The 13,796-nt window shown below is 37.1% G+C and overlaps 1 protein-coding gene across 5 annotated transcripts in view; it reads right to left on the minus strand.

Annotated features, from left to right (window-relative positions):
* UBAP2 (ubiquitin associated protein 2) overlaps window positions 1-13,796 on the minus strand; it is a 119,266-nt gene that overhangs the window by 80,400 nt on the left and 25,070 nt on the right. For 4 of the 5 annotated variants that reach the window (XM_070794998.1, XM_070794999.1, XM_070795000.1 and 1 more), the window contains exon 2: window positions 6,902-7,041. The exons of the other annotated variant lie outside the window; for it this stretch is intronic. In XM_070794998.1, coding sequence (XP_070651099.1) covers window positions 6,902-7,000 — 99 coding nt within the window. In that variant the 5' untranslated portion in view covers window positions 7,001-7,041. The remainder of the gene's footprint in view (window positions 1-6,901; window positions 7,042-13,796) is intronic. 5 annotated transcript variants of the gene reach the window in all.

The raw sequence follows: 13,796 nt of genomic DNA on the forward strand, positions 1-13,796 counted from the left end.
TATGCATTAGTATACTGTATTGGTGTTTTTCCTTCTGGCTTACTTCACTCTGTATAATAGGCTCCAGTTTCATCCACCTCATTAGAACTGATTCAAATGTATTCTTTTTAATGGCTGAGTAATACTCCATTGTGTATATGTACCACAGCTTTCTTATCCATTCATCTGCTGATGGACATCTAGGTTGCTTCCATGTCCTGGCTATTATAAACAGTGCTGCGATGAACACTGGGGTACACGTGTCTCTTTCCCTTCTGGTTTCCTCAGTGTGTATGCCCAGCAGTGGGATTGCTGGATCATAAGGCAGTTCTATTTCCAGTTTTTTAAGGAATCTCCACACTGTTCTCCATAGTGGCTGTACTAGTTTGCATTCCCACCAACAGTGTAAGAGGGTTCCCTTTTCTCCACACCCTCTCCAGCATTTATTATTTGTAGACTTTTGGATCGCAGCCATTCTGACTGGTGTGAAATGGTATCTCATAGTGGTTTTGATTTGCATTTCTCTGATAATGAGTGATGTTGAGCATCTTTTCATGTGTTTGTTAGCCATCTGTATGTCTTCTTTGGAGAAATGTCTATTTAGATCTTTGGCCCATTTTTTGATTGGGTCATTTATTTTTCTGGAGTTGAGCTGTAGGAGTTGCTTGTATGTTTTTGAGATTAGTTGTTTGTCGGTTGCTTCATTTGCTATTATTTTCTCCCATTCTGAAGGCTGTCTTTTCACCTTGCTAATAGTTTCCTTTGATGTGCAGAAGCTTTTAAGTTTAATTAGGTCCCATTTGTTTATTTTTGCTTTTATTTCCAATATTCTGGGAGGTGGGTCATAGAGGATCCTGCTGTGATGTATGTCAGAGAGTGTTTTGCCTATGTTCTCCTCTAGGAGTTTTATAGTTTCTGGTCTTACGTTGAGATCTTTAATCCATTTTGAGTTTATTTTTGTATATGGTGTTAGAAAGTGTTCTAGTTCCATTCTTTTACAAGTGGTTGACCAGATTTCCCAGCACCACTTGTTAAAGAGATTGTCTTTAATCCATTGTATATTCTTGCCTCCTTTGTCAAAGATAAGGTGTCCATAGGTGCGTGGATTTATCTCTGGGCTTTCTATTTTGTTCCATTGATCTATATTTCTGTCTTTGTGCCAGTACCATACTGTCTTGATAACTGTGGCTTTGTAGTAGAGCCTGAAGTCAGGTAGGTTGATTCCTCCAGTTCCATTTTTCCTTCTCAAGATCGCTTTGGCTATTCGAGGTTTTTTGTATTTCCATACAAATTGTGAAATTATTTGTTCTAGCTCTGTGAAGAATACTGTTGGTAGCTTGATAGGGACTGCATTGAATCTATAAATTGCTTTGGGTAGTATACTCATTTTCACTATATTGATTCTTCCAATCCATGAACATGGTATATTTCTCCATCTATTAGTGTCCTCTTTGATTTCTTTCACCAGTGTTTTATAGTTTTCTATATATAGTTCTTTAGTTTCTTTAGGTAGATATATTCCTAAGTATTTTATTCTTTTCGTTGCAATGGTGAATGGAATTGTTTCCTTAATTTCTCTTTCTGTTTTCTCATTATTAGTGTATAGGAATGCAAGGGATTTCTGTGTGTTGATTTTATATCCTGCAACTTTACTATAATCATTGATTAGTTCTAGTAATTTTCTGGTAGAGTCTTTAGGGTTTTCTATGTAGAGGATCAGTCATCTGCAAATAGTGAGAGTTTTACTTCTTCTTTTCCAATTTGGATTCCTTTTATTTCTTTTTCTGCTCTGATTGCTGTGGCCAAAACTTCCAAAACTATATTGAATAGTAATGGTGAAAGTGGGCACCCTTGTCTTGTTCCTGACTTTAGAGGAAATGCTTTCAATTTTTCACCATTGAGAATAATGTTTGCTGTGGGTTTATCATATATAGCTTTTATTATGTTGAGGTATGTTCCTTCTATTCCTGCTTTCTGGAGAGTTTTTATCATAAATGGGTGTTGAATTTTGTCAAAGGCTTTCTCTGCATCTATTGAGATAATCATATGGTTTTTGTTTTTCAATTTGTTAATGTGGTGTATTACATTGATTGATTTGTGGATATTGAAGAATCCTTGCATCCCTGGGATAAAGCCCACTTGGTCATGGTGTATGATCTTTTTAATGTGTTGTTGGATTCTGATTGCTAGAATTTTGTTTAGGATTTTTGCATCTATATTCATCAGTGATATTGGCCTGTAGTTTTCTTTTTTTGTGGGATCTTTGTCAGGTTTTGGTATTAGGGTGATGGTGGCCTCATAGAATGAGTTTGGAAGTTTACCTTCCTCTGCAATTTTCTGGAAGAGTTTGAGCAGGATAGGTGTTAGCTCTTCTCTAAATTTTTGGTAGAATTCAGCTGTGAAGCCATCTGGACCTGGGCTTTTGTTTGCTGGAAGATTTTTGATTACAGTTTCAATTTCCGTGCTTGTGATGGGTCTGTTAAGGTTTTCTATTTCTTCCTGGTCGAGTTTTGGAAAGTTGTACTTTTCTAAGAATTTGTCCATTTCTTCCTCGTTGTCCATTTTATTGGCATATAATTGTTGATAATAGTCTCTTATGATCCTTTGTATTTCTATGTTGTCTGTTGTGATCTCTCCATTTTCGTTTCTAATTTTATTGATTTGATTTTTCTCCCTTTGTTTCTTGATGAGTCTGGCTAATGGTTTATCAATTTTATTTATCCTTTCAAAGAACCAGCTTTTGGCTTTGTTGATTTTTGCTATGGTCTCTTTTGTTTCTTTTGCATTTATTTCTGCTCTAATTTTTAAGATTTCTTTCCTTCTACTAACCCTGGGGTTCTTCATTTCTTCCTTTTCTAGTTGCTTTAGGTGTAGAGTTAGGTTATTTATTTGACTTTTTTCTTGTTTCTTGAGGTGTGCCTGTATTGCTATGAACTTTCCCCTTAGGACTGCTTTTACTGTGTCCCACAGGTTTTGGGTTGTTGTGTTTTCATTTTCATTCGTTTCTATGCAAATTTTGATTTCTTTTTTGATTTCTTCTGTGATTTGTTGGTTATTCAGCAGGGTGTTGTTCATCCTCCATATGTTGGAATTTTTAATAGTTTTTCTCCTGTAATTGAGATCTAATCTTACTGCATTGTGGTCAGAAAAGATGCTTGGAATGATTTCTATTTTTTTGAATTTACCAAGGCTAGCTTTATGGCCCAGGATGTGATCTATCCTGGAGAAGGTTCCATGTGCGCTTGAAAAAAAGGTGAAATTCATTGTTTTGGGATGAAATGTCCTATAGATATCAATTAGGTCTAACTGGTCTATTGTATCATTTAAAGTTTGTGTTTCCTTGTTAATTTTCTGTTTAGTTGATCTATCCATAGGTGTGAGTGGGGTATTAAAGTCTCCCACTATTATTGTGTTATTGTTAATTTCTCCTTTCATACTTGTTAGCATTTGTCTTACATACTGCGGTGCTCCCGTGTTGGGTGCATATATATTTATAATTGTTATATCTTCTTCTTGGATTGATCCTTTGATCATTATGTAGTGACCTTCTTTGTCTCTTTTCACAGCCTTTGTTTTAAAGTCTATTTTATCTGATATGAGTATTGCTACTCCTGCTTTCTTTTGGTCCCTATTTGCATGGAAAATCTTTTTCCAGCCCTTCACTTTTAGTCTGTATGTGTCCCCTGTTTTGAGGTGGGTCTCCTGTAGACAACATATGTAAGGGTCTTGTTTTTGTATCCATTCAGCCAGTCTTTGTCTTTTGGTTGGGGCATTCAACCCCTTTACGTTTAAGGTAATTACTGATAAGTATGATCCCGTTGCCATTTACTTTATTGTTTGGGGTTCGAATTTATACACCATTTTTGTGTTTCCTGTCTAGAGAATATCCTTTAGTATTTGTTGGAGAGCTGGTTTGGTGGTGCAGAATTCTCTCAGCTTTTGCTTGTCTGAGAAGCTTTTGATTTCTCCTTCATACTTGAATGAAATCCTTGCTGGGTACAATAATCTGGGCTGTAGGTTATTTTCGTTCATCATTTTAAGTATGTCTTGCCATTCCCTCCTGGCTTGAAGAGTTTCTATTAAAAGATCAGCTGTTATCCTTACGGGAATTCCCTTGTGTGTTATTTGTTGTTTTTCCCTTGCTGCTTTTAATATTTGTTCTTTGTGTTTGATCTTTGTTAATTTGATTAATATGTGTCTTGGGGTATTTCGCCTTGGGTTTATCCTGTTTGGGATTCTCTGGGTTTCTTGGACTTGGGTGATTATTTCCTTCCCCAGTTTAGGGAAGTTTTCAACTATTATCTCCTCTAGTATTTTCTCATGGTCTTTCTTTTTGTCTTCTTCTTCTGGAACCCCTATGATTCGAATGTTGTAGCGTTTAATATTGTCCTGGAGGTCTCTGAGATTGTCCTCATTTCTTTTAATTCGTTTTTCTTTTATTCTCTCTGATTCATTTATTTCTACCATTCTATCTTCTAATTCACTAATCCTATCTTCTGCCTCTGTTATTCTACTATTTGTTGCCTCCAGAGTGTTTTTAATTTCATTTATTGCATTATTCATTATATATTGACTCTTTTTTATTTCTTCTAGGTCCTTGTTAAACCTTTCTTGCATCTTCTCAATCCTTGTCTCCAGGCTATTTATCTGTGATTCCATTTTAATTTCAAGATTTTGGATCAATTTCACTATCATTATTCAGAATTCTTTATCAGGTAGATTCCCTATCTCTTCCTCTTTTGTTTGGTTTGGTGGGCATTTATCCTGTTCCTTTATCTGCTGGCTATTCCTCTGTCTCTTCATCTTGTTTAAATTGCTGAGTTTGGGGTGTCCTTTCTGTATTCTGGCAGTTTGTGGAGTTCTCTTTATTGTGGCTTTTCCTCGCTGTGTGTGGGTTTGTACAGGTGGCTTGTCAAGGTTTCCTGGTTAGGGAAGCTTGTGTCGGTGTTCTGATGGGTGGAGCTGTATTTCTTCTCTTTGTTCAGTCGCGCTCCTTTCGAAGAGTTGGATTGCTTTTCTGGGTGCCTGATGTCCTCTGCCGGCATTCAGAAGTTGTTTTGTGGAATTTACTCGATGTTTAAATGCTCTTTTGATGAATTTGTGGGGGAGAAAGTGTTCTCCCCGTCCTACTCCTCCGCCATCTTGGCTCCTCCCCTTTGCAAATCTGCGTGATATTTGAGAAAGCCTGGCAATGTCTTCAAGATCCAGGTAAGAAATGATATTCAGCAGCAAACTGTCTGAGAGCCGTTCAAGGAAGTCAAATTTACCTTCACATAAATTGAAGACACAGTCTAATATTCTTGAACCAAATATTAAGGCAATTTGAACCTGAAGATGTGACTTCTCTAGGAAGTCTTCATGAGTTTCTTTTGTTTCTCCAGGTTTTGTTGATCGATACTCACTCCTCAGAGAGATCTTCCACCATCTAAAAATTACCTGGAGAATCCCAGGGACAGGGGAGCCTGATGGGCTGCCGTCTATGGGGTCACACAGAGTTCGCAATTTTTCTTTTAAACTGAGCTTCAAAAAGACTTAAGTAATAACATCTCAATGGTAAAGCAGCAAACTTAGGTCCCAAACCCAGGTTTACTCAGATTCAAAAGAGTTCATGTTCTTACACCCTGCCGCCTCGATAGGGTGTCTCAGTGCGCCTCTACCATTAGACATTTAGATTGGGCAGGAAGTATCTTCTGGAATGAGGGACACACGTTCTACCCCCAATTTCAGGTTGCTCCCTTAAGAAACACTTTCCAGAATAGGGTTAAGGATTTTACTGTTTTGAGAAATTCTCACCGAATGTTTTTTTATAAGGAAAGTCAGAAATCTAAGTGTCTAGGAATCCTTCTCAAAGTTCAGTGGGCAGCTTTTTTCTTCTATAAAATGAGCCACACTTAAAGGGCCAATGGAAAAGCTAGTAGAGACAATACTTGGCAGTCCACCTTCCTCCATTCTGTAGACTTTGATTCTCTGGAAATCAGAAATCTAAGGGTCTAGAAATCCTTTTCAAAGCTCAATGGGCGGCTTTCCAAAAATTTTATTTGGGTGGGAGATGGAGACAGTTTCCATTCCCAACAACTCACTTTTTTTTTTTGGCCACACTGCACATTATGTGGGATCTCAGCTCCCCAACCAGGTATCATACTCATGCCTGTGCAGTGGAAGCATGGAGTCCCAACTCCTAAACCACCCGGGGAAGTCCCAGAAAAGACAGCAGTTTAAAAAATCTCTTGTAATCAGATTTCTCTCTACTTCAGAGTATTGTTTTCCACTTGAGATTTTCATATTACATTCCAGGGACACACCTAGATTAATAACAAAAAGGAGATGGCCTAGGTGCTAATAAAGTAGCAGGAAAAAGTTCAGGATTAAACGGTTAAGGAACAACTTTACCTGAATCTGTACTTCCTCTTTCCTATTACAGACTATTTACTTATTTAAAAAATTCAATCTATCTTTTTCTTTAAAAAAAAAAAATTATTTTACTTTTGGCTGCACTCAGTCTCGGTTGTTGGTGAAGGTTTTCTCTAACTGTGGCGAGTGGGGCTACTGCCTAGTTGTGGTGGGTAGGCTTTCATTGTGGTGACTTCTCTCATTGTGGTGACTTCTCTCATTGTGGTGACTTCTCTCATTGTGGTAACTTCTCTTACTGTGGAGCCTCTAAGGTTGGGGCCTCAGTACTCGTGGCATACAGGGTTAGTTGCTCCATGGCATGTAGAACCTTCCCAGACCAGGGATTGAACCTGTGTTCCCTGCTTTGGCAGTGGATTCTTAACCACTGGACCACCAGAGAAATCCCTAAACTATCTTTTTAAAAACAAGTTTCAAAATCCTGGGTTTCCTACAAAGGAGAACATGAACGCATATACGCCCCTTAATTTCTGTAATTTTAAACAAAGAAAACAAGAGTTCCACAAAAACTTACCTGTACCACTTGTTTCTGTAGTTGTGTTGCCTGTGTCGCTGAAATCTGTGGTTTTTCCCGAGCACCTCTAGACCGGTCACTGCTCACCGAAGTCATCATATACAGTATATACAAAATAACGTATGCACAAAATAGAAAATCTGCAAGAAATCAGACATGGTAAGCAAAACTTCCAGATTACAAAAAAACAGCAAGGATAAAATTCAGGGATATGGAAGAAATATGAGATAAAACAAAGATTCTCTAGAAAGGAAATTCTCAAGAAACTACCCACTAAGGATTTTAGATTCCCCTGGTAGCTTTTAAGCCAATTTTACTAAGGCAGTCTAAATGTCTAGGGTTTACGATTACAGCAATTTAAAAAATTAACTTATTTTTAATTGGGAGATAACTGATTTACAGTATTGCGTTGGTTCTGCCATACATCAACATCAATCGGCCAAAGGTATACATATGTGCCCTCCCTCTTGAAACTCCCTCCCACCTCCTATCCAATCGCACCCCTCTGGGTTGTTATAAAATACTGGTTTGAGCTCCCTGAGTCATACAGCAAATTCCTACTGGCTATCTGTTTTACATGATAGTGTATATGTTTCCATGCTACTCTCTCCATTCATCCCATCCTCTCCTTTCTCTCCTCCCCTCCCCCACCTCCATATCTGTAAGTCTGTTCTCTATGTCTGCATCTCCACTGCTGCCCTGCAAGTAGGAGCACCAGTATCACCTTTCTAGATTCCATATATATGCATTAATATACATATATGTTTTTCTTTCTGACTTACTTCACTCTATGTAATAGGCTCCAGGTTCATCTCTTTAGACAAATTCTTAGAAAAGTATAATCTTTCAAAACTGAACCAGGAAGAAACAGAACTTATGAATAAACCAATCACAAGCACGGAAATCAAAACTGTAATCAAAAGTCTTCCAACAAACAAAAGCCCAGGGCCAATGGCTTCACAGGTGAATTCTATCAAAAATTTAGAGAACAGCTAACACCTATCCTGCTCAATTGTTCCAGAAAATTGCAGGAGGAAAACTCCCAAATTCATTCTCTGAAGCAACCATCACTCTGATACTAAAACCCAGACAAAGATGCCACAAAAAAGAAAATTACAGGCCAATATCACTGATGAACATAGATGCAAAAATCCTCAACAAAATTTTAGCAAAGAGAATATAACACATTAAAAAGGTCATAGATCATGATCAAGTGGGCTTTATCCCAGGGATGCAAGGATTCTTCAACATAACAAATCAATGTGATACCCCATATTAACAAATTGAAAGATAAAAGCTATATGATCATCTCAATAGATTCAGAGAAAGCTTTTTACAAAATGCAACATTTGTTAAAGATAAAAACTCCCTAGAAAGTAGACGAAGGAACATACCTCAACATAGTAAAGGCCATGTACAACAAATACTACTCTCAATGATGATTATAGCAATTCTAAACAAAAATATAAAATATCTCAATTTTAACCAGCAATTAGTTTACCACTATATAGTTGGCCCTCTGCATCCACAGATTCAACCAACCACAAATAGAAAATATTAGAAAAACATTTTTTTCAGGAAGTTCCAAAAAGCAAAACTTCAAGTTTGCCACACTATGGCAACTATTTACATAGCATTTACATTGTATTAGGTATTATAAGTAACCCAGAGATGACTTAAAGTATACAGCATGACGCGTGTAGGTTATATTCAAGAAATATTATTTGCCATATTTTTTTTTGGCATGGGGGATCTTAGTTCCCTGACCAGGGATCAAACCCATGTCCTCTGCAGTGAAAGCATACAGTCAAACACTAAACCACCAGAGAAGTCCCAATTATGCAATTTCTATAAGGGAGATAAGCATGCACAAAATTCTGGTATCTGAGGGAGGTGCAAGATGCCAAGGGACAAGTGTATATAGTTACTACTATTTATATATGTAGTTTTAGCTGCCTGTTTCCCTTTGCAGTCGGTATCTGAACCCAAAGGCAATATTATGTCCAGCAGAGACTTTACTGCCAATAATCTAATTCAAAATGTGATGTCTAGGAGCAAGCTATACCTTAAGGCAAAAACCACTTATAAATATAACAAATCTTCCAATGAGACAAAAACAACTGTAATTTTCCTTTATTTACTCAACACTTACTCAATAGCAACTAAGTGCCAGGCACATAATTCAATATGCCATCAAAACACAATTACAACAACAAAACACCACTTCACACTGAATAGCATGGCTACTATGATTTACAAAAAAAAATTTAACAGAATATAAGTTTAGAGAAGATGCAGAAAAACTGGAATCCTGAATACCACTGGTAAGAATATAAAATGGTGCAGCCACTATGGAAAACAGTATTGTGTTCCTATAAAGTACAACTACCATCCCATTCAATAATTCCACTTCTGGGTAGAAACCAAAGAAATTAAAAGCAGGGTCTCAAAGAGATAACTGTACACCCATGTTCATAGCTAGAAACAGTTAACAACAGCTCAGAAGTGGAAGCAACCCAGGTTTCTATCTACAGATAAAAGGTTAAGCACATAAGGAGTATAAATATAAAATGGAATATTATTCGGCCTTAAAAAGGAATTTCTGACACATGCAACAAACATGAATGAACCTTGAGGACATTATGCTATGCAAAATTAGCCAGCCACAAAAGGACAAATATCCTATGACTACTTATATGAGTTACTTGGAGTAGTCCAATTCATACTCAAAGTTGAATAATAGTTACCAGAGGTTGGGAGCTTGGGGAAATGGGGAGCTATTGTTTAATGGGTATGGAATTTTTGTTGAGGAAGAATGTAAAAAGTTCTGAAGATGGATGGCCACAATACCATGTGAATGTACTTAACATAAAGTATACAAAAAGTACACTTAAAAAATGGTTAAAATGGTAAATTCTGTATACTTTACCTCAATTTAAAAAACAGTGCAACAATGCCTTAAGAGCATAATTTCCAACCTAGAATCCTATATTCAGCAAAGATTCCAATCAATGTGAAGACAGAAACAGGTTGCGGACCTCATACTCAGGAAGCTCCTGGAACAAACAAAACCTCTGAAACAGCATACCAAGAAAAGGCCATTTGCAACTGACACCATGAATTACCTACCAAAATCCCTTTACAACATATTTTTTCTCTCGCAGTCCTCTTGCAAAGAGGGTGAAAGCTAAATATTCAATTTCTCAGCCTCCCTTGTAGTTCGGGATGGCCACAGGCCACTTTTCTCAAAAATAATCTGAAAAGTCACAGCACCTTTATTCACGGTCCCCCAAACTGGAAATATGCCAAATGTGTTCAAAGAGTGAGCACATGTAGCATATCTATACAGCTATTAATTAGCAATAAAAAGAAACCAACTGTTGAACATGAATGAATCTCAAATACATTATACTGAACAAAAGCAGCCAGATTTAAAAAGCTACATACTGTATGATTCCATTTTTATGACATTTTAGAAAAGACAAAACTAGAGAAAGTAGATCAGTGATTGCCAAAGACTAGGGGATAAGAAGGAGGTCTAACACAGGAGACAGGAGAGGTGGCTCCCTCAGATGACTGAAAAATTATCAAGATGACATCTTGACTACAGGACGCCTACAGAGCAATCAAATCTAATCAGAGCAGGAAAACAGAGAGACACCAAAGAGAAGCCTCCAAGAAAATGTTTTTGACCATCTTAAGAAGTGAATTTGTATATATGATAAAGTATAATCAGTGGTGGGTCCACAGAAACATAAACAACAGTGAGGGGGAAAAAAACCAATTACTATTCCCCATAAAAGGTAATATGGCTCAACTGTAATGTTTATATAGTGACAGCAACTTTTTATTTAAATTTATTACATGCTGAACAACAAGCTAAATGTTTTATTTAAATTACTCACTGTAATACTCAACACTCTATAGAGTTCGGCATAATCCCCATTTTAAGAATCAGAAATAAAACTTGAAAAGGTTTTACAGACCAATGAGATCCAACACAGTGAGCCCCAGTTGCTTATTTCCTAGGGTACAGAGCCTACAAATCAAACCAGTGAGTAACTCTTGCCTTCATATCCTATACTAGCAAAACAGTAGCCCAATGTCAAGGATGGAGGAGACAGAACTCTCATTTATGTAAACAAGCTACACAACACCCACCATAACTTGCAGCCCACCTTAGCACCATCTCCCTAACTTTTCCTGACAGTCATATACGCTCAGAAAAATAGCAAAGTTATTTGCTAAAAAATAGCAAACAACATGAACATTTAAAATAAAAAAGTAAACCCTTTAATATTTTCAAGAATTTAAAAAATCACTGTGTGAATCGAAGGTCCACTGGAACTCTGAAACTAGGAGGTCACTGGTGACCACTGCCAACAGAGCTTAGAACCCTGGAGTGGAAAAAGCCAAGATGAATGAGGGAGAGGGACAGTAAATTAACTAATCATACTTGCAAGTAGTAACCAGAAGGAGATACAGAACAAAGTAGAATTTTGTAAGGATGAGGTACACTGAGCAATTCTAATATACTGTAAGCACCATGAGGACAGTGATTACATCCATCCTGTCACTTTGTTCTTCCAAATACATATTTACTGAATAAAAGAGGCCTATCCATAAGCCAAAGAGGAGATAACTGAGAGGCATTAAACTGAAATAGCAATAAAAAGTCTCCCTTGGACAAGAAGAGGGAGCCCTCTCTCAGGCCAACAGAATGAATAAAAGGGCGGGTGCAACATCAGCCAAATTTTTCGAAAATTAGGAGAGACAGTCAACAGAGTTGGTTTTATCAATCTTTACTTTTTTAGTAAAAGAGACATACTAGATGAGTGGGGGGTGGAGGAACAAAAGAACGGCAAAGTTTTTAACTGCTATGAATATGAGAGGAAGCCGAAAGAAGTCATAAAAAAGAATTTAAAAATGATACTGATGATCCACATGTTACCATGAAAGTAATTAGAATGTCACAACTCAACTCAGTAATTAAAGTAGACGTGTAGACGTGAGTTAAGATGAATAGATCCTTTGCTGAAACATCCCACAAAATAAAAAGAACTTGGATTTTAAACAAGAGTCCACTTAAGTCATACATGATGTCACTAGGTAAAGAGCTGCTAACTCTGGTGCCTTTCTCATATACTTTAAGCTTCAATACATATGTGAAAACATACCTTCCTAAAGAATGTTCTCTCTCCAGTTTATTACAGTCTCAGATGCCAGATTTGCAACCTCATTAAAGGTAAAAACAACACTTTCATGTCTGTCATTAAACATGTGTTTCACTCTAATATAATACGGTGACTCAAGCTTTTGGGCCATTAAGCACTTAGACAAACTGATAAAAACTATGGCCCCTCCCCTCAGAAAAAGGCACATCCACAGAAATTTCTGCCTGAAATTTCAAGAGAATTACATCTCATCTTCACTCCTTCTCCCGTCAAAACCCATTCAGGAACAACCCACTCCACCTGCTCAATGATGATGGATGTCCAGGCTAAAAACCTGCTCTAAGAATTTAGCAGAACTCTAAAATGTATTTACAGCTTAAGGGTATTCCTTTCCAGGAAAAATGCAGACTATAACTGTTTTAATTCACACACTGTTTTAATAGGCTCTATGCTTCCTTAAGAACAAAAGGTACCTGCTTGTTCCCAAAGAAACTATTAGGAGAAAATGCTGACCCTCAATAAACTTACACGTGGTATTTAATCAGCATACTACCTATGTTCTTTCTGAACAAACTTATTGTTTTCAAGATCTGCTGAGATGGTATAAACCCAATCAACTAATTGTAGTGTTAAAATAGTCTGCTGTAGGACTTCCCTGATGGTCCAATTGTTGGTTGGATCCCTGGTCCGGGAGGATCCCACATGCTTTAAGGCAACTAAGCGCCACAACCAATTGTGCCTGCCAAGCCTCAACTACTGAGGCCCACGCTCCCAGAGCTCATGATCTACAAGAGAAGCTACTGCAACGAGAAGCCCATGCTCTGCAACTGGAGGGGAGACCCTGCTTGCTGCAACTAGAGAAAGCCCAAGCATAGCAATGAAGACTCAGCATGGCCAAAAATAAATAAAGATTCTATATTAAAATTACAATATTTTTTACAAGTCTGCTGTTTCAGGTGAATATAATTAACTGGAAAACACATGCATCTTCCCCTCTGAACCACACCACTTAAGGAGCATGAACTGGAAATAGACTAATCATCTATGGCCTACAAATATCTGCTTGACTCAGCTGGCCTAAATGCGGCACATAGAAAATTATGTACTTCAATGGAACATTACTGAGCCATGAAAAAGAATAAAATATTGCCACTTGTAGTAACATAGAGATCATAGTGAATGAAGCAGGCCAAAGACAAAGACAACATCATCTATATGTAGAATCTAAAAAAAAAAAAAAAAAATGAACTTCTTTACAGACACACGGACACAGAAACTTACGGTTACCAAGTGGGAAGCTGGGGGAAGATAAACTAGGAATCTGGAATTAACAGATACTCATCACTGTAATTAAAATAGCTAAGCAACAAGGATTTACTGTATAGCAGGAAACTATAGTCAATATCTTATAGTAACCTGTAATGGAATATCACCAGGAAAAACATATATAACTGAATCACTGTGCCGTACACCTGAAACAAACACAGGATTTTAAATCAACTAGTCTTCAATTTAAAAAAAATAAAAATAAAATACTCCCTGGAAAAGTATAAAATAATAATAATAATGTACTTGATATTAAATTTTAATGTTAAGCCTACTCAGTTGAAAATTTAAACTGAGATTTAACTGTTTCTGCCACTTAAAAGATGATTCAATGAATGAGATGTCCAAGCAAAAGAATACTACAATGCCCTAACTGATCCAACCTATCTCCTGAT

The sequence above is a fragment of the Bos indicus genome, chromosome 8, assembly GCF_029378745.1.
Source record: "Bos indicus isolate NIAB-ARS_2022 breed Sahiwal x Tharparkar chromosome 8, NIAB-ARS_B.indTharparkar_mat_pri_1.0, whole genome shotgun sequence".
Classification (NCBI taxonomy): domain Eukaryota; kingdom Metazoa; phylum Chordata; class Mammalia; order Artiodactyla; family Bovidae; genus Bos; species Bos indicus.